The 21997-nt window shown below is 47.3% G+C and overlaps 1 protein-coding gene across 1 annotated transcript in view; it reads left to right on the forward strand.

Moving 5' to 3' along the window:
* The window catches only part of LOC144696326 (ubiquitin carboxyl-terminal hydrolase 47-like), an 83046-nt gene that overhangs the window by 42897 nt on the left and 18152 nt on the right, over positions 1-21997 (forward strand). Inside the window, exons 7-9 of the mRNA XM_078567543.1 lie at positions 4079-4174; positions 15299-15475; positions 19150-19281. Coding sequence (XP_078423669.1) covers positions 4079-4174; positions 15299-15475; positions 19150-19281 — 405 coding nt within the window. The remainder of the gene's footprint in view (positions 1-4078; positions 4175-15298; positions 15476-19149; positions 19282-21997) is intronic.

A 21997-nucleotide genomic window follows, 5' to 3' on the forward strand; every position in this document is an offset into this window, starting at 1 on the left:
GAAAAAACGGGATTATCTATTGCATTTGGCATTCGTAAATTTCACCAATATCTCCACGGTCACCATTTCCATATCATCTCAGATCATAAGCCAGTGCTGGGATTACTTGGGGAAGACAAGTCGGTATCCCCATCGCACCGGCTCAGATACAGAGATGGACGTTCATATTAGCTGCCTATGAATACACTTTAGTTCATCAATCAGGTACTCAAATCACACATGCCAGTGCACTAAGCTGCATTCCCCTGCCAGCCAACAACAGGGAACTCCCAATTCCCCAGGAATTCATCTTAGCGCTACATTTTCTGGACTCCTCCCTTGTTCAAACCAGACAAATTCAGGAATGGACAAGCCAGGACCCGCTACTGTCAAACGTCCATGAGTAGGTCTGGTGGATCGGACTGCGAGGAGGTGAAACCCTATTATGATCACAAGTATGAACTATCCTGTCAGGACTGCACATTGCTCTGGGGAGCAAGGGTTGTTGTGCCCCCGAGGGGGTGAAAGCTGTTATTAGCCGAGCTACAATGTGCCCACCCGGGCATTAGCAGAATGAGGCTGGTCGCTCATAGCTATGTGTGGTGGCCTGGCATGGACACAGACATTGAAACTCTGGTCAAGAACTGTCCTCAATGCCAGCAGGTACAAAAGCTACTCCCCCCTCCCCTCAGCTCCATTGCATCCCATGGGAATGGTCGGGTCGGCCTCCACATCAATTACATGGGACCCTTCTTGGGCCTTTTGCTGATTGACTCCCATTCCAAATTGATGGACATTTATGAAGTCCAATCACCCACGTCGGCTGCTACTGTAGATCAGTTGCGGCAGAGCTTTGCTATACATGGGTTGCCAGAGGTCCTTTTTTCCAACAACATTTACCAGTGCGGAGGTGCAGAGTTCAAGTTCATAACCCTGAACGCCATTACCCACATCACCCACCTTCCCCCTACCACCCAGTGTCCAATGGCATGGCTGAGCGGGCTGTCCAAATGTTTAAGTCCGGGATGAGAAAGGTGGAAGGGGATTCCATCAGTACGAGATTGGCCCGGTTCTTATTCGCATACCAGACCACACCTCACACAACGACTGGCATTGCCCCAGCAGAACTCCTCAGGAGGAGACGTCTCCGCACCCACCTGACTCTGATCCGGCCGAATTTAGAGGGGAGGGTGGAGAAAAACCAAGAGGCGCAGAAGACCAGGCAGGATGGACACGGGCACAAAAGAACTTTCGCAGTAGGAGATGCGGTCCTCGCAAAAAATCTTTGGCGACAGGCCAAATTGGTTGTTAGGTGAGGTCAGCGCTATAACTGGACTCCTCTCCTATAGTATATTGGTAAATGGCCGAGTAATTCAATGACACGTGGATCATCCCCGCCAAAGAACGCCAATCCCACAAGGTGAAACGCAGTCGTCTCCTATCTGTGAGTCAACTCTGCAGGTAGAGGGAAGGTCACATGACTTGGTGGGACCTGGGGGGCCCGAGGGAGTCGGAGAGTCCAACCTGCCAGTGCCCACAGAGGAATCTCGTGGGCAACTGCCCCTGAAAAGGAGGTCTCAGAAACACCAGCCGAGGTTGTTGGGCTACAACACTCAACCAATCAAAGAAGGCCTCCTGAGAGACTTGACCTGTGAACAGTTATTGTGTAAATAGTTAATGTGTTTTAAGCTTGTTAGCTGTACTTTTAAGTAAAGGGGGAGAGATGTAGTAAAGTGAGGTACCCTGTCCCTATAAGAGAATGCAAGTGTACTGATCATGTGACGTCACTGACGAATCAGAGTACAGCGCGGGAACTGTAAGTCTAGTTCTGGAGGTTTCTGAGTGAGCGCGTATGATCTGGTCTCTGCCCCATGTCTCAATAAGCCCATCACTGTTTATTCTAACATCAGTCTCTCCCTGTTATGGATTGCAAGCAGCAATTGAGGAGAACATAGGAAGATGTGCATTTAGAGTTCGGCTGACAAGCGAACTCACCAACACAAGACATAAAAAGGTACAGGCAGGTATTTATCTCCAAGGGGGTGGAGGGTACAGGCTGGTGTTTATTTCCCGGGGGTGGGGGGGTACAGGCTGGTGTTGATTCCGTGCGGGGGGTGGGAGCCGGTACAGGCTGTTGTTGACCCTGTGCGGGGGTTGGGAACCGGTACAGGCTGTTGTTGACCCTGTGCGGGGGTTGGGAGCCGGTACAGGCTGTTGTTGACCCTGTGCGGGGGGTGGGAGCCGGTACAGGCTGTTGTTGACCCTGTCCGGGGGGTGGGGGCCGGTACAGGCTGTTGTTGATTCTGTGCGGGGGGTGGGAGCCGGTACAGGCTGTTGTTGATGCTGTGCGGGGGGTGGGGGCCGGTACAGGCTGTTGTTGAACCTGTGCGGGGTGTGGGAGCCGGTACAGGCTGTTGTTGATTCTGTGCGGGGGGTGGGAGCCGGTACAGGCTGTTGTTGACGCTGTGTGGGGGGCGGGGGCCGGTACAGGCTGTTGTTGACCCTGTGCGGGGTGTGGGAGCCGGTACAGGCTGTTGTTGATTCTGTGCGGGGGTTGGGAGCCGGTACAGGCTGTTGTTGATTCTGTGCGGGGGCTGGGAGCCGGTACAGGCTGTAGTTGACCCTGTGCGGGGTGTGGGAGCCGGTACAGGCTGTTGTTGACCCTGTGCGGGGTCTGGGAGCCGGTACAGGCTGTTGTTGATCCTGTGCAGGGGGTGGGAGCCGGTACAGGCTGTTGTTGACCCTGTGCAGGGGCTGGGAGCCGGTACAGGCTGTTGTTGACCCTGTGCAGGGGCTGGGAGCCGGTACAGGCTGTTGTTGACCCTGTGCGGGGGGTGGGAGCCGGTACAGGCTGTTGTTGATTCTCTGCGGGGGGGTGGGAGCTGGTACAGGCTGTTGTTGATTCTGTGCGGGGATTGGGAGCCGGTACAGGCTGTTGTTGACCCTGTGCGGGGATTGGGAGCCGGTACAGGCTGTTGTTGACCCTGTGCGGTGGGTGGGAGCTGGTACAGGCTGTTGTTGATTCTGTGCGGGGATTGGGAGCCGGTACAGGCTGTTGTTGACCCTGTGCGGGGGGTGGGAGCCGGTACAGGCTGTTGTTGACGCTGTGTGGGGGGCGGGGGCCGGTACAGGCTGTTGTTGATGCTGTGCGGGGGGTGGGGGCCGGTACAGGCTGTTGTTGAACCTGTGCGGGGGGTGGGAGCCGGTACAGGCTGTTGTTGATTCTGTGCGGGGGTTGGGAGCCGGTACAGGCTGTTGTTGATTCTGTGCGGGGGCTGGGAGCCGGTACAGGCTGTTGTTGACCCTGTGCGGGGGGTGGGGGCCGGTACAGGCTGGTGTTGATCCTGTGCGGGGGGTGGGAGCCGGTACAGGCTGTTGTTGATCCTGTGCGAGGGGTGGGAGCCGGTATAGGCTGTTGTTGATCCTGTGCGGGGGGTGGGTGCCGGTACAGGCTGTTGTTGACCCTGTGCGGGCGCTGGGAGCCGGTACAGGCTGTTGTTGACCCTGTGCGGGGGGTGGGGGCCGGTACAGGCTGTTGTTGATCCTGTGCGGGGGGTGGGAGCCGGTACAGGCTGTTGTTGACCCTGTGCGAGGGGTGGGAGCCGGTATAGGCTGTTGTTGATCCTGTGCGGGGGGTGGGAGCCAGTACAGGCTGTTGTTGACCCTGTGCGAGGGGTGGGAGCCGGTATAGGCTGTTGTTGATCCTGTGCGGGGGGTGGGTGCCGGTACAGGCTGTTGTTGACCCTGTGCGGGCGCTGGGAGCCGGTACAGGCTGTTGTTGACCCTGTGCGGGGGGTGGGGGCCGGTACAGGCTCTTGTTGATCCTGTGCGGGGCGTGGGGGGTAACAGGTTGTTGTTGACCCTGTGCGGGGGGTAACAGGTTGTTGTTGACCTTGTGCGGGGGGTAACAGGTTGTTGTTGACCCTGTGCGGGGCGTGGTGGGTAACAGGTTGTTGTTGATCCTCGGGCGGTGGGGGGTGGGGGTAACAGGTTGTTGTTGATCCTCGGGCGGTGGGGGTGTTGTTTATCTGAGGCGGTGCAGGGGTAGGACGAGCTGGAATTTGGTGGTTTTGATGGTATCTGCTCTTTACCCTTTTAGGAAGATGCTTTGAAGGAGTTTTTTAATCCCCAGGAGCTAACGAGAAATGTCCGGAGTTTCTGCCCTGATTTTCCAAGGGATAAACCAGCAGTGCAGGTACAACAGCAACATCATTCATTTATACAGCACCTTGAAGATTGTAAAATATTCCAATGTACTGCACAGGAACATTAGAAAACCACCATTGACAGTGAGCCACAGAAAGAAAATGTTCGACCAAAAGTGTGGTCAAAGAGCCAGGTGTTTAGGAGCCCTGAAGGAGAAATGTAAAGTGGAGAGATTTCAGGAGGGAATTCTACAGCTTGGGACCCAGGCAACTGACGCCACTGTCACCAATAAAATCAGGGACGATGAAGAGGCCAGAGTGAAAGGATTGTAGATATATCAGAATGGTTGGACTAGAGAAGATTACAGATATAGGGAGGTGGATGGAGTTAAAAACCACTGTGTCTCCTGTCAACTCAAGATGGTCACTGATACCCTTCAATGCCCCCGTACTTGTTTGTGTGTGTGTTTGTTTGTTTGTGTGTGTGTGTTTGTTTGTGTGTGCATTTGTTTGTGTGTGTGTGTCATTTCCATAAAGCAGATGACGAGAGCAAGAATATTCCAGTATCCGGACCTTCATGTTCCTAAATAAACACTAGAACTATACATACACAGTGTTAACAACACACGCAGCCTTTGAAAACCAGCATTACAATTTTAAAATCAAGATGTTGCTTGACTGGAAATCTACGTCGGTCAGTGAGCACAGGGGGGATAGAGGAATGGGAATTGGTGCCAGTTAAAACACAGGCAATAGAGTTTTGGGTGAGCTCCAGATTATAGACAGTAAAAGTCAGGACTGCGTTGAAATAGTCGAGTCTGGAGGTAACAAAGGCATGGATGAGAGTTTCAGCAGCTGATTAGCTGAGGCAGTGAGGATTTGGACAACGCTACAGCAGTCTTAATGATACAGTAATAAAAACAAAAGACTACTGCGGATGCTGGAAATCCAAAACAAAAACAGAATTACCTGGAAAAACTCAGCAGGTCTGGCAGCATCGGCGGAGAAGAGTACAGTTGACGTTTCGAGTCCTCATGACCCTTCAGCAGAACTGAGTAAAGTTAGGAGAGGGGTGAAATATAAGCTGGTTTAAGGTAGGGGGGTAGGGGGGTGGGGGGGGTGACCCACCCCCCCCAACTTCTCTCCCCCTACCCCACCCCCCCACCTTAAACCAGCTTATATTTCACCCCTCTCCTAACTTTACTCAGTTTTGCTGAAGGGTCATGAGGACTCGAAACGTCAACTCTTTTCTTCTCCACCGATGCTGCCAGACCTGCTGAGTTTTTCCAGGTAATTCTGTTTTTGTTAATGATACAATATATGGTTGGAAGATCAAATATGACACTAAGGTTTCGAACAGTCTGGTTTGGTCTCAGGTGGTTACCAGGGAGAGAGCTGATGTTGGTAGTTAGGGAACAGAGTGTCTTCAGTCCTCCTAGTATTTAATTGGGAGTACATCCATTACTGGAACTCAGTTAAGCCGCCTGATAATTTAGTGACAGTGGAGGTGGTGGTGAGGTAGAGCTGGGTGTTGTCAGTGTACATGTGAAAAGTAAGATTTTGTTTATGATAATGTCATTGAGGGGCAGCGTGTAGATGAGAAATAAGAGGGGACTAAGTATAGATTCTTGGGGGACACCAGAGGTAATGGTAGCAGCAGCAGGAAGAGAAGCCAGTGCAGTTGATTCTCTGGTTATGATCAGACAGATAAGAATGGAACCAGGTGAGAGTGATCCCACCCAGCTGGTCAGCAGTGGAGAGGTGTCGGAGGGGGATGGTGTGGTGAATGAACCGTGTCAAAAGCTGCCAACAGGTCAAGAAGGATGAAGGGGGAATGTTTACCTTTGTCACAGTCACATAGGATGTCATCTGTAACTTCAATAAGAGCTGTTTTGGTACTGGGACAGGGGCAGAAACCTGATAGGAGCAATTCAAATATGGAGTTCTGGGAAAGATGGGAAGGGATTTGGGAGGCTGCAGAGTTCAGAATGGAGGTAGGGAGCAGTGTTCAAGGCCAGTGGAGTGAGGGGGGTGGTTATGACACAGCGGTTGGTAAAGGCTGAGTTATTTAAAGCCCCGGAGGGAAACTTTAAACAACTGTTATAACTTATATTTTCAATTGGTATCAAAAACAGAAAATGCTGGAAAAACTCGGCAGGGAGAATTTTCACGCTGGCATGTGGGGGTAGGTCCTGCGCGGTGACGTCCGATCTTCCATTGGCAGGCGTGCACCGGAGGCAGCTGTGCACCTGCCGCACTGTCAAAGGCCTGTTCAGGCCATTGAAAAACCAATTAAACTAATTCTCAATGCTGCCCAATCAACTTTAAGGTTGGCGGCAGGTAAAGAGCCCAAGCGGCCTTTGCATTTCTCATGGAACCTCATCCACGGGCGGGATGAGGTTTCATAAAGGTTTTATTAAATTAAAAAATATTTCGTACACATTTCATAAACATGTCCCACCCAGCTCATGTGACACTGTCAGGGAGATTTCTGCGCTCTTTCGCGCGCATGCGCATGCCCTGACTCCCTCCCTCCTCCCGCCCGCACAGGTAGGGCTGAGTTCCTCCGGTTGCGTGTCACACTGGGTGAGCCTTATTTGGCCCATTCATGTAAAATGGTGACATGCAGCTGATCGTGGGTGGTGATCGCTCCTGCCCACTCCCGACCAGCCCACCCGACAGGCAGAAGATCCTGCCCAGCAAGTCTAGCAGCGTCTGTGGAGAGAGAGAGTGCTCTGAAGAAGGGTCACACGGACTGGAAACATTAACCCTGTTTCTCTCTCCACAGATGCTGTCAGACCTGTTGAGTTTTTCCAGCATTTTTTGTTTTTGTTTCAGATTTCCAGCATCCGTTGTATTTTGCTTTTTATAATTGGTGTGTTTGAGATGCAGCTCTGAATTCATAAATGAAATCACCAAGCCTCCAGAGGTTTCTATATAAATTAAATTAAACCTTTATTAATTTAACAAGGAATTAAACACATACACATGTCTACAAATTACTACCATAATAACTTTTAAACAATACCCCCCCAAATTAATCACTCTTAGGTAAATCTTCTCAAAGGCAACAATAACCTTAAACAGACATCAAGCAAAGCACATTTTATTTTACAAATGAGATTCCTTTCAATTTGTTCCTTCGCAGACCCAGTTGTAGGGTTTACAGCCTGCTCAGATCTCACATGCCTCTGACTCACACACAAAACTCTTTCCTGTATATACCTAGCCTTCCTTTTGAATACAAATTCTCATTGTATCACCAGGTCCTTTGAACTCCACCTCTTCTAACAATAAAACCCCTTTCATAGTGTCAATTTTATTAGTGACATAAACACATTGCATGGTGTCTCCTAGCTAGGTGCAAGGATTCACCCCCAGTTTATTCAACAAAATGCAAATGTATTCTTTACCTTTTCACTCACCATTCACCACATTAACATCTCAAAACTACTTTACATCAAAGCACCCAGACTATCTGGCTTTAATCCAGTTAACACACACACTCACACCCACAAACACAGTCCCTACTACAAGTCCAATTTAAAATAATTTCAAATAACATTATATACATTAATATCTCTTCATGACATCCCGCTGCCTATTGAAAAATGAACCATCATAATTCTAAAAGACGGCTTCATTTTTTTAATAACCCATCTCACAGGTCTCTCCGACAACAGTACCTGCCAATATCCTTTTAGCAAGTCAACCTTTGTGATAAGTTCGATTGTCCCACTTTCTCAATGCAATCCTCCAACCATGGTATAGAATATGAATCCACTTTTGTCACTGCATTCACCTTTCAATTGTCCACGCACAGTGTTCCATTGGTTTAGGTACCAGTACAATAGGCGAACTCCAGTTACTACAACTAGACTCAATAATATAATTTTGAAGCATGAAATCAATTTCTTTTTGTACTTGTGATACATTTTCCGGATTTAATCTATAAGGATGTTGCCTTATTGAAGATGAAACCTGTACAGACATCATGTATAGCTAAATGTGCCTTTCCCTATTATTCCCACAAATTGGTTTGTGTGACTGCAATAGCTTTCCAAATCACTTTGACACTCGCTTGGAAGGTAACTCAATATTTCATTCAAATTTTCAACCCCCCCCCACCCCTCATTATCTAATTTGATTAGAAGAAAATCAATTTCAGAGCTCAGCACTTCTATCTCTTTCTCATCATCCACCATTACTAATACCTCTTTTTGTTCCTCTTCCCTGTTAAAGTACTTTTTAAGCATATTTACATCATACCCTCTGCTTCTTTCTTTTTTTTGGAGTATTTATTAAATAATTTACTTCACTCAATTTCTTTTCAATCCTGTACGGCCCACTAAATCTTGCATTTAATGAATTGCCTAGTACTGGTAACAAAACTAATACTTTATCTCCAGAAACAAAACTGCAAGTTTTAGCTTTCTTATCTGCCTTCACTTTCATCACTTGCTGTGATATCTTTAAATGTTCCCTAGCCAACTGATAAGCTCTGTTCAATGTTTCTCTGAAATTTGATACGTAATCCAAAAGAATAGTTTGTGAATTTTGACCTGCCAATTTCTCTTGAATCAATTTCAGTGGTCCCCTTACCTCATGACCATAAACTAGTTCAATAGGACTAAAACCAGTCGATGCATTAGGAGCATCTCTAATGGCAAATAACAAAAATGGAATTCCTGTATCCGAATCCTGTGCATAATCCTGACAGTGTACTCTCGTCATAGTTTTTAAAGTTTGATACCATCTTTCCAAAGCTCCTTGTGACTCTGGATGATAAGCTTTTGACTTAAACTGTTTTATCCCCAAACTTCATTACTTCCTTAAACAGCTGCGACATGAAATTTGACCCCTGATCTGATTGTATTTCCTTAGGTAAACCATATCTTGTAAAAAAAATTAATTAATTCCTCCACAATCTTCTTAGTTGTAATATTTCTTAAAGGTATCGCTTCAGGAAACCTCGTAGATACATCCATTATTGTCAATAAATACTGACTTCCACCTTCAGTCTTAGGTACGGGTCCTACACAATCAATCATGACCCTAATAAAAGGTTCTTCAAATGCTGGTATTGGGATTAAAGGTGCCGGCTTAATCATTGCTTGTGTTTTCCCTGTTACATGACATATGTGACAGGTTCTAGAGAATTTGACTACATCCCTATGCAATCCTGGCCAAAATAAAAACCTCTGTATCTTTTCCTGTGTTTTCCTAATTCCTAAATGTCCCCCCATTGGAATTTCATAAGCAATCCTCAGGATCTCATTTCTATACCTTAATGGGATAACAATCTGATGTACTTTACTCCAGCTTTCATTTGCTGAGACATAATCTGATTGTCATTTTCTCATTAAAATATGTCCCTTAAGGTAATAACATACTGGAATACATTTTGTTTCTGTTTCTGAATAAGATTTCTGATATAACTGCTTTAATTGCAAATCATTTTTCTGTAACTCCACTAATCTCCTTGAGGTTAAACACTTCAGCTGAATTGTCCAGTAGTCTTTCCTCCTGAACAATGCTATCAAACACAGAGACAGCGAATTGGGTTTTGACACCTTCTACTTGCCTTTGAACTGTCTGCCCTTCTTGTTTATCTTGTTTCAACCTGTGTGCCTGTGATCTCGTTACACACAATCTGGAAACAATCCAGGATGTTCTTTCTGTAACACCTGTGTTGAGAACACTTCTACAGGCTGCTCAACTACCCTAGGCATCACCCATATTTGTGATCCAGCTCTATCATTACCCAGAATACACTGAACCCCTGCAATGGGCAATTGTTCCACTACTCCAACAATAACTTCATCTGTCCCCCATTAGCTCTTTAAATTTACTTTCCACAATGGAATAGATTTAGCATCTCCATGAAACCCACTTATTATTACCTACTCCTGCAATACTCCCTCTGAACAACAAATATTACTATCCCACAACTTTAAGGATTGATCAGCCCCTGTATCTCTCAAAATCTTAACATCTTTACCTACTCCACCCTGTACACGTGGAAAGACTTCCCTTTCACACACAAAGTCTTTAAACATTTCTGCAACCTGCTCCTCAGAATTCTCTTGGGTAAATTGTAAACGCATTCCCACTTCTTCACCTACTACTGATTCTCCCTGTTTTACCTGTACACAAACCATTGGTTTATCCTGTGCCAGAACCTCAGAACCCACAGTACTTTTACTTCTAGAGCTTTCCTGTACCCCAATAATTCCTACAGATTTTTCCTGCAATCTCCAACACACTTATTTCATGTGCCCCCACTTTATTACAATGAAAACACCCTCCATCACCCCCTACTCCTCAACCCCCACCTATAGCACCTCCCCATGCCCACGCAGAAGATGCAACACCTGCCCCTTCACTTCCTCTCTCCTCACCGTCCAAGGGCCCAAACACTCCTTTCAAGTGAAGCAGCATTTCACTTGCATTTCCCCTAACTTAGTCTACTGCATTCGTTGCTCCCAATGCGGTCTCCTCTACTTTGGAGAGACCAAACGTAAACTGGACGACCGCTTTGCAGAACATCTGCGGTCTGTCCGTAAGAAAGACCCAAACCTCCCTGTCGCTTGCCATTTTAACACGCCACCCTGCTCTCTTGCCCACATGTCTGTCCTTGGCTTGCTGCATTGTTCCAGTGAAGCCCAACGCAAACTGGAGGAACAGCACCTCATCTTCCGACTAGGCACTTTACATCCTTCCGGACTGAATATTGAATTCAACAACTTTAGATCTTGAACTCCCTCCTCCATCCCCACCCCCTTTCCGTTTCTTCCCCCTCCCTTTTGTTTTTTGCAATAATTTATATAGATTTTTCTTTTCCCACCTATTTCCATTATTTTTAAATCTATACCTGTAATACCCTGTCAGTCTTTCCACCCCACCCCCACTAGAGCTGTACCTTGAGTGTCCTGCCATCCATTCTTAATTAGCACATTCTCTTAGATAATATCACCATCTTTAACACATCTTTTGTTCCTTTGTCTGTGATATCTTTTGATTATCTGCTCCTATCACTGCTTGCTTTTCCCTACAACCACCCCTCCCCCAACTTCTCTCCCCCCACCCCACCCCACCCCCCACCTTAAACCAGCTTATATTTCACCCCTCTCCTAACTTTACTCAGTTCTGCTGAAGGGTCATGAGGACTCGAAACGTTAACTGATTTCTTCTCCGCCGATGCTGCCAGACCTGCTGAGTTTTTCCAGGTAATTCTGTTTTTGTTTTGGATTTCCAGCATCCGCAGTAGTTTTTTGTTTTTATCAATTTTAAAATGTCACTTCTACCTTCAGCACTTTCCTTTTAATTCTGGGAGAAAACTTCCTGGGAATTCCCAGCCACTTCATCTCTTCCCTGACTACCTACCTTCCTTTCACCTTCCCATTTTCTATCCTTTTCTGATTTGAAAGGGTGATTTAAAAAAAAGGTTTAGCCCCAGGAATTAACTCATAATTATCAGCTATCTCTGCTGCTTGTCTTACAGTTTGAACCCTCTGTCCCTCCACATGAGTTCTCACTACAGAACTAAAAGTTTTAGCTCTGAAGAAGAGTCATACGGACTCGAAACGTTAACTCTGTCTTTCTCTCCACAGATGTTGTCAGACTTGCTGAGTTTTTCCAGCAATTTTTGTTTTTGTTTCAGGTTTCCAGCATCTGCAGTATTTTGCTTTTATCAAGGAATTACAAATATTATCCCACCGAGCCCCCAGTTGTTATGACACAGCGGTTAATAAAAGCTGAGCTATTTAAAATTTCAGAGGAAAACTTTAAACTGTCATAATCTATATTTTCAATTGGTATGTTTGAGATGGTGTGGTGAATGGTGAGCCAGAGGCTGGGTTTGGAAAGTGAAGCTGTAATTGCATTGGGGGAGAGTTTTTTGAAGGGGCCGATAGAGAAGGAAGTGTGGGTGCAGCATGGAGTGGGTGTGGGTGCAAGGAAGTGATCACAGGTGGCCTTATCTGTCAGATATGATGGGAGAGAATGGCAATGTCGGAAAATAAAACTTGCATTTATATAGCGCCTTTCATGAACACTGGACATCCTAAGGCACTTTACAGTCAAGCATTTTCTGAAGTGTAGTCACTGTTGTAATGTGTGGAAAGTAGCAGCCAATTTACACACAGCAAGATCCCACAAACAGCAATGTGATAATGATCAGATCATCTCTTTCTGTAATGTTGATTTGGGGATAAATATTGGCCAAGACAACGGAATGACACCTCTCATTCTTCAAAATGGTGTCAGGGATCTTTAACATTCACCTGAGAGAGCAGACTCGGTTTAACATCTCACCTGAAAGACAAAACCTCTGATGGTGCAGCACTCCCCCAGTACTGCACTCGAGTGTCCCCGGTGTGGGACTTGAACCCACAACCTTCTGACTCAAAGGCGAGAACGCTACCAACTGAGCCACAGCTGGCATAACCAGGTCAAAATTGTGGACCTGAATATAGACTGGGGATTATACATGGAGGGTGCGATTGAGGGAGGAGAGGAGGACACTGAATTCAGAGGAGAGAGAGAACATGATAAATTGAGATTTGGAGTTTGAAATTGCTGAAGATGAGAAGTCATTGGTGAAGAAGCCAAGGGAGGAACTTGGTATGGTACCTGAATGGGCAGTAGAGAAAGAGGATTTTCAATGTGAGCTGAGAGAGGTGGATCAAGGTTAGATGCTCAAAGGAGGAGAAAGTGATAGACAAAGTGAGAGGACAGACTGTGGTGTGAGTTGATGAGAACCATGCCTCACTGACTGAGGGGACGAGTAGTGGAAGATGTAGCCAGGAGGGGGGATGTGGAGAGGGGGTGGTGAGAGCTGATCCACTGGCAGAGATCACAGTTGAATGTGGAGGTGATTGGTGAGATTAGCTGTCTGTGGGCACGCTGGAGGTCAGGTTGGTGAGAGAATAGAATGGGTCAATTGAAGATGCTGCTCCTGAGAAGGAGACAACGAGAGTCTCAATGGGCCCTTTGGAGAATTGGGTAGATACAGAATCACAGAATGGTTACAGTGCAGAAGGAGGTCATTCAGCCCATTGTGTCTGCACCAGCTCCCCGAATGAACAATTCACTTAATTCTATTCCCCCACCTTCTCCCAGTGACCCTGCACATCCTTCCTTTTCAGATTAGTCTGATTCCCTTTGAATGCTTCAATTGACCCTTCCTCCACCACACTCTCAGGCAGTGCATTCCAGACCTGAACCACTCGCTTTTCCTCATATTGCTTTTTTGCATCTTTTAGCAATTATTTTAAACCTGTGACCCCTCATTCTTAATCTTTTCCTGAGCAGGAACAGTTTCTCCCTATCTACTCTGTCCAGACCCTCATGATTTTGAATATCTATCAGATATGCTCTCAACCTTCTCTTCTCCAAGGAAAACAGTCCTAACTTCTCCAATCAATCTCCATAACTGAAGTTCCTCATCCCTGGGACCATTCTGGTGAATCTTTTCTGCACTCTCTCCATTGCCTTCACATGCTTCCTAAAGTGTGATGTCCTTAACTGTACGCAATACTCCAGCTGGGGCTAACTTAGTGTCCTATACAAATTCAACATAACCTCCTTGCTCTTGTACTCGTTGCCCCTATTAATAAAGCCCAGGATACTGTCTGCATTATTAACGGTTCTGTCAACTTGTCTTGTCACCTCCAATGACTGATGTACATATGCACCCAGGTCACTCTGCCCCTGCACACCCTTGACAATTGTGCCAGAATTGTGCACAGAATAAAGCTCCCTCTACACTGACCCCATCAAACACTCCCAGGACAGGTACAGCACGGGGTTAGATACAGAGTAAAGCTCCCTCTACACTGTCCCCATCAAACACTCCCAGGACAGGTACAGCACGGGGTTAGTTACAGAGTAAAGCTCCCTCTACACTGTCCCCATTAAACACTCCCAGGACAGGTACAGCACGGGGTTAGATACAGAGTAAAGCTCCCTCTACACTGTCCCCATTAAACACTCCCAGGGCAGGTACAACATGGGGTTAGATACAGAGTAAAGCTCCCTCTACACTGTCCCCATCAAACACTCCCAGGACAGGTACAGCACGGGGTTAGATACAGAGTAAAGCTCCCTCTACACTGTCCCCATTAAACACTCCCAGGACAGGTACAACATGGGGTTAGATACAGAGTAAAGCTCCCTCTGCACTGTCCCTATCAAACACTCCAAGGAAAGGTACAGCACAGGGTTAGATACAGGGTAAAGCTCCCTCTACACTGTCCCCATCAAACACTCCCAGGACAGGTACAGCACGGGGTTAGATACAGAGTAAAGCTCCCTCTACACTGTCCCCATCAAACACTCCCAGGACAGGCACAGCACGGGGTTAGATACAGAGTAAATCTGCCTCTACACTGTCCCCATCAACTCTCCCAGGCCGGGTACAGCACAGGGTTAGATACAGAGTAAATATTGTATTAATATTCCTCTGTCACCTGCGCCATCCTGTGTCCATGCCTAGTCTGTGAATGAGAACTTTGTGGTGTTTTTGTGCTGCTGGCCTGTGCTCTTTGGCAATTAGATTAAGCCGGTTTGATCTGATTACACCTGGATTCCTCCGAGGCAGCAGTCAGAGACTGTCTGTCTGTCGGTCAGGAAGCCAGTCCCCAAAGGTGAAGATTCAGCATTTCAGCTCAGCAGCTCCTCTGCCTTCTTCCTCATCTCTGCTGCCATAAGGTTGCCCATTGCTTTGGCACTCTGATTTTATTTGGCAGAGTCAGGACTCAGACAGGAGAAGAGGGCCCATGTACGCCTCCAGATTGATGATTGATGCTTATTGGATGCTTGTTCTGCTGCTTCTCCTGCATGCTCTGGCCCTTCAGGCTCACATTCAAATACCTGCCTTTGATTTAGTGGAGTCAGGTCTGCAAACAGAGTGTGTGTGCTGGAGGTCAGAGTGCTCATGCCCACACTGCATCCCAACACCATGTGCTGACCTTGACCCAACACTCTCTCCCCACCCCCTATCCCAGGATCAAACTTGGGAATTCTGCCTTTGCTAAATCTGAGGAATATTGGAGAGAGTTAGCGAAGTGCATTGCTTTCTTGCAGTAATCTCTGTTTTACCGCTACATACAGGATCTAGGCCCCTCACAGATACAACAATCTTAATCCAAAGCTTTGTCTGTTGTTTCCAGGGTTTCAAGCTTGTCTCAGTCCCTGAGATTCTGAACCTGCAACTGAATCGATTCTCTGCTCCAATCTCACCTGGTGGTTTGATTAGGAAAATCTACAGCTCGGTAGCATTTCCTGAAAATCTGAACCTTGACCATCTTCCGATCTCAGAAAAGAGCCAGAAAGCTGGAAATGGCCAGGTGAGCTGACATAATACTGCACTGGAATCTGTGTAAAACACCTGGCCAGGTGAGCTGACAGTGTACAGCACTGGAATGCGTGTAAAACATCTGGCCAGGTGAGCAGTCATTAGACTCCTCGAGAATCTCTGTAAAACACTTGGCCAGGTGAGCTGACTGTATACTGCACCAGAATCTGTGTAAAACACCTGGCCAGGTGAGCTGACTGTATACTGCACCAGAATCTGTGTAAAACACCTGGCCAGGTGAGCTGACTGTATACTACACCAGAATCTGCGTAAACACCTGGCCAGGTGAGCTGACTGTATACTGCACCAGAATCTGTGTAAAACACCTGGCCAGGTGAGCTGACTGTATACTACACCAGAATCTGCGTAAACACCTGGCCAGGTGAGCTGACTGTATACTGCACCAGAATCTGTGTAAAACACCTGGCCAGGTGAGCTGACTGTATACTACACCAGAATCTGCGTAAACACCTGGCCAGGTGAGCTGACTGTATACTGACCCTCACTGTTTTTGCTAACACAGGCTTCAATCATTCTCCATATTCGTACATATTGGGCATTCTCTGTGTGTGACCCATTCTGAGAGTTTTATGGGCTATTCCACCTTAGAGACAGGCAGTTGAGCCCCAATTCTGTCCTTATCCAGTGTCTGCACAGTTCCCAACAGGAATGGTGTATTCATGACAGCACCAATCACACAGCTAGGAGACACACAGGATACTTAAAGTGTCTGAATATTGCACTCATCCAATCTCCATTACAACATCTTCCAACTTTCCAAGATGAGGTTTAGAGCTGAGTTTCCATGATTTACTCTCATATATGCTAGTATCAAACATACTGCTCCTAAACAGTGTAATTTAATATCCTTCACAAAACAAGACGGAAGCCGGACCTATTGTAAGTACAACCACCCACATAAACACAACCAGTGAACCAGCTGGGCATGAAGAATTGGTCAATAAAATAACCCTTCATGGAAGTGATGGGTCTGGGTCAGTGACGGTGAGGGACCTGGGTCAGTGACGGTGAGGGACCTGGGTCAGTGAGGACGAGGGGCCTGGGTCAGTGAGGACGAGGGGCCTGGATCGGTGAGAGCGAGAGGCCCTGGGTCAGTGAGGGCGAGGGGCCTGGGTCAGTGAGGACGAGGGGCCTGGGTCGGTGAGAGCGAGAGGCCCTGGGTCGGTGAGGGCGAGGGGCCTGGGTCGGTGAGGACGAGGGGCCTGGGTCGGTGAGGACGAGGGGCCTGGGTCAGTGAGGGCGAGGGGCCTGGGTCAGTGAGGGCGAGGGGCCTGGGTCAATGCGAGCAAGGGGCCTGTGTCATTGAGGGCAAAGGGCCTGGTTCGTTGATGGCGAGGGGCCTGGGTCGGTGAGGGCGAGGGAAGTTGAGGGTAAGCACCCCGAATTAGTGAGGGCGAGGGTCCCGGGTAAGCGAGGGCCTGGGTCAGTGAGTGCGCGGGGCCTGGGTCAGCAAGGGCGAGGGGCCTGGGTCAGCGAGGGTGAGGGGCCTGGGTCAGCGAGGGTGAGGGGCCTGGGTCAGTGAGGGCGAGGGGTCTGGGTCAGTGAGGGTGATGGGCCCGGGTCAGTGATTGTAAGGGGCCTGGGTCGGTAAGTGCGAGGAGCCTGGGTCAGCAAGGGCGAGGGGCCTGAGTCAGCAAGGGCGAGGGGCCTGAGTCAGCGAGGGCGAGGGGCCTGGGTCAGCGAGTGCGAGGTGCTGGGGTAGGTGAGGGCGAAGTGCCTGGGTCAATGAGGGCGAGGGGCCTGGGTCCATGCGAGCAAGGGGCCTATGTCATTGAGGGCAAAGGGCCTGGTTCGTTGATGGCGAGGGGCCCGGGTCGGCGAGGGCGAGGGGCCCGGGCGGGCGAGGGCGAGGGCGAGGGGCCCGGGCGGGCGAGGGCGAGGGCGAGGGGCCCGGGCGGTGGAGGGCGAGGGGCCCGGGTCGGTGGAGGGCGAGGGGCCCGGGTCAGTGGAGGGCGAGGGGCCCGGGTCGGTGGAGGGCGAGGGGCCCGGGTCGGTGGAGGGCGAGGGGCCCGGGTCGGTGGAGGGCGAGGGGCCCGGGTCGGTGGAGGGCGAGGGGCCCGGGTCGGTGGAGGGCGAGGGGCCTGGCTCGGTGCCGGCAAGGGGTCTGTGTCCTCTTGACACCTTATTTTCCAACTTTTCTTGGTGTCATCAGCAGATTTAGCAACCATGCGTTTGCTCCCTTCATCCAAGTCATTGATGTATATTGTAAATTGTTGATGCCAAGAACTGATCCCTGTGGCACTCCACTTGTTACAGCTTGCAACCCAAGAATGACCCAGTTACGCCTACTCTCTGCTTCATATTAACTAAGCAACCCTCTAACCATGCTAATATGTTACCCTCTACACCATGAACTCTAGTTTTGTGTAGTTGCTTAAATCTATCTCCAGGTTCCCCTATATCCATCTTCCTTGTTATTTCCTCAACAAAATCTCATAAATTAGTCAAAACCATGTTGACTGCCCCTGATTGTATTATGATTTTATTAGTGTCCTGCTGTTACCTCCTGAATAATGGATTCTAGCATTTTCCCTATGACAGGGTTTTGGCTAACTGGCTATAGTTTCCTGCTTTCTGTTCCCTTCCTTTTTTGACAAGAGGGTATCGATTTTCCAATCTGTTGGGATCTTTCCATAATCTAGGAAATTTTGGAAGATCACAACCAACGCATCTCCTATAGCTGCAGCCACAGCTTTTAAACTCCAGGATGAAGACTATCAGGTCCAGGGGACTTGTCAACATTTAGTTCAAATAGTTTCCCCAGAACCTTTTCCCTAGGGATTGTAATTGTTTTACGTTCCTCCTTCCCTTTCAACTCTTTGTTTCCAAATATTCTTGGGACTTTTTTGTGTCCTCTCGACATTGAAGATAGACACAAAACACCTGTTCACTGCTTCCCACATGGACCACAACAACTGCAAGTTCCTCTCCAGCCCTGAGCAGATGTCCTCAACCCTGGTACCGGGCAGGTAACACAGCCGTCTGGACTCTCGCTCTCGGCCGGAGAGAACTGTGTCAATCCCCCTGACTATACAGTCCCCAACTACCACTACATTCCCGTTAACTCCCCGCACTTGAATGGCTGCCCCTATCATGGTTTACTCATCCATCCTGCAGCACCTGCTTTCACCCATACAAGCTGCAAGAACATCAAACCTGTTGGATAATTGCAAGGGCTGAGGCTCCTCCACTTTGACCTCCTTGATCCCCATACTTGCTTCACCAGCAGCCATACCCTCCCACCCTTGACCATGGACTAAATCAGAAGTACCTAGCCTAAGGGATGTGACTGTCTCCTGGAACAGTGTCCAGGTAACTTTTCCCCTCCCTATTTTCTTAATTACATTTTAAATAATACCTCTTGTCCTGGGTACCAAAAGACTGCAACCTCAGCTATTTACAATCTATATTAATAACTTTGAGGAAATGTATGTAATCTATCCATATTGGCTGATGATACAAAGATAGAGGAAAAATAAGCTGGTGAGTCTGTTGAAACGTGAGAGCGATAGATTTTTGGGTATTATGGAATCAAGGGACATGGGGATAGGATGGGATATAGAAGTTGAGTGTGATCTCATTGAATGAGCAGGTTCGAGAGGCAGAATGACCTACTCCTTATGCTGTTATATCTTGTTTCCACAGGAACGCTGGCTCTATCAGCTTCATGCAGTGCTGGCCCATTCTGGCATCCCATTGTTTGGACACTATACTGTGTATGTGAAGTCCTTCAGAGACTCCAAGTGGTACCACATGAATGATTCCAAGGTGTCACAGGTAAGAGTTACGTTGAAACAGGACTTGGGCAAGTGCAAGAGGAGGCACATTACTCTGAAACCTTACACTTCTATTAGGTGACTGCTACCTTGTTGTTAGTTAGTTCCTAATACTTTTTAAAGAGATGTTTATGTTCCCTTTTGTGGACAGTTGGCCATTTTACAGGGAATGCATTTTATTCTCAATCCTCATAATATAGAACACAAAAACAATGGTGATATTAATCTGTGTGGTGAGGTAGAGGCCTTGTATCCTTCTCCAAGGATCGTGACTGTGGACTGAGTCCATTTCCCCTGGGGCGTGGGACTTTATCCAGTGGCAGACAGGGAGTGTGAAAGCTCTCCCCCTCTGTTCCCTGTAAGGGCAGAATGGCAGTAGCAGTGGAACTTCAATCCCAGCACTACACCCACAAAATTGGGGATAGTAACTCGGTACTCTGTACTTAACTCCGTGACGTACCTTTATTCAAAAAGGAAGGAAACAGAAAGCAGGAAACTACAGGCCAGTTAGCTTAACATCTGTCATAGGAAAAATGTTGGAAGCTATTATTAAAGATGTTATAGCAGGCAGATAAATTCAAGGCAATCAGGCAGAATCAACGTGGTTTTGTGAAAGGGAAATCATGTTTAACCAATGTTAGAATTCTTTGAAGGAGTCACATGTGCTGTGGATAAAGGAGGATGTACTGTTCTTAGATTTCCAGAAGGCATTTGATAAAGTGCCACATCAAAGGTTATTGTGGAAAATAAAAGCTCATAGTGTAGGGGGTAACATATTGGCATGGATAGATGAGCTAGCTAACAGGAAGCAGAGAGTTGACATAAATAGGTCATTCTCTGGTTGGCAGGATGTGACAAGTGGTGTGCCACAGGGGCCTCAACTGTTTACAATTTATATAAATGACTTGGATGAAGAGATGGATGGGATGGTTGCTAAGTTTGTGATGATACAAAGATAGGTAGGAAAGTAAATTGTGAAGAGGACATAAGGAGGCTACAAAGGGTTATAGATAGGTTAAGTGAGTGGGCAAATATCTAGCAAATGGAGTATAATGTGGGCAAATGTGAAATAGGCAGGAAGAATAAAAAAGCTTATTATTTAAATGGTGAGAGATTACAGAGCTCTGAGATGCAGAGGGATCTGGGTGTCCTAGTGCATGAATCGCAGAAGGCTAATTGCAGGTACAGAAAGTAATTAGGAAAGCTAATAGAATGTTCTCTTTTATTGTGAGGGGAATTGAACACAGGAGTAGGGAGGTTATGCTTCAGTTGTACAGGGCATTGGTGAGACCACATCTGGAGTACTGTGTACAGTATTAGTCTCCTTATTTAAGGAAGGATGTAAATGCATTAGAAACAGTTCAGAGAAGGTTTACTAGGCTAATACCAGGAATGGGAGGGTTGTCTTATGAGGAAAGGTTGGACAGGTTAGTCTTGTATCCGCTGGAGTTTAGAAGAGTAAGAGGCGACTTGATTGAAACCTTTAAGATCCTGAGGGGTCTTGACATGGTGAATGTGGAGAGGATGTTTCCTCTTATGGGAGAATCTAGAATTAGGGGTCACTGTTTAAAAATAAGGGGTCGCTCATTTAAGACAGAGATGAGGAGAAAATTTTCTCTCTGAGGGTTGTGAGTCTTTGGAAGTTTCTTCCTCAAAAGGTGGTGGAAGCAGAGTCTTTGAATATTTTTAAGGCAGAGGTAGATAGATTCTACAAGGCAGGAGGTTACAGTCAGATCAACCATGATCTTATTGAATGGCAGAGCAGGCTTGAGGGGCCGAGTGGCCTACTCCTGCTCCTAATTCATATGTTCCTACTTGCCTTGGGAGTGTTTGATGGGGACAGCGTAGAGGGAGTTTTACTCTGTATCTAACCCCGTGCTGTACCTGCCCTGGGAGTGTTTGATGGGGACAGCGTAGAGGGAGTTTTACTCTGTATCTAACCCCGTGCTGTACCTGCCCTGGGAGTGTTTGGTGGGGATAGTTCAGAGGGATCCTGGTGAAAGAAAATGTAGTTCATAGAATTCAAGGATTTAAATTTGCTAAGGAGGTAGTATCAGATATGTTGTCGGTACTTAAGGTTGATAAGGAACCAGGATCAGGTGAGATGCATCCATAAATATTGATGGAATTGAGAGTGGAAATTGCAGAGGCACTGGCCATAATTTTCCGATTTTCCTTAAACTCCAGGTTGGTGCCGAGAACTGGAGAATTTCAAATTTTCAAAAGAGGATGTGAAGAATTACGCAGCAACTACAGAACAGTCAGTTTAACTTTGGTGTTGGGGAAGCTTCTAGAAACAATAATTCGGGACAAAACTAATAGTCACATGGACAAATGCGGGTTACTTAAGGAAAGTCAGCACAATTTTTTTAAGGACAAATCATGTTTAACTATTTTGCTGGAGTTTCTTTGAAGGGGTAACAGAGAAGGTTGATGGGGGCAGTGCTGTTGATGTGGTGTACATGAACTTTCTAAAGGCATTTGACACAGTGCCACACAACAGACATGTGAGAAAAATTATAGCTCATGGCATAAAAGGGACAGTAGCAACATTAGTACAAAATTGGCTGAGTGGCAGGAAATAGAGAGGAATGGTGAACAGTTGTTTTTCAGTCCTGCTAATTTCTTCAGTACATTGCCTTTACTAATCAGTATATAAGATCATAATAAATAGGAGCAGCAGTCAGCCATTCAGCCACTCGAGCCTGCTTCACTAT

The sequence above is a fragment of the Cetorhinus maximus genome, chromosome 22 (genome assembly GCF_964194155.1).
Source record: "Cetorhinus maximus chromosome 22, sCetMax3.hap1.1, whole genome shotgun sequence".
NCBI classification, from domain to species: Eukaryota; Metazoa; Chordata; class Chondrichthyes; order Lamniformes; family Cetorhinidae; genus Cetorhinus; species Cetorhinus maximus.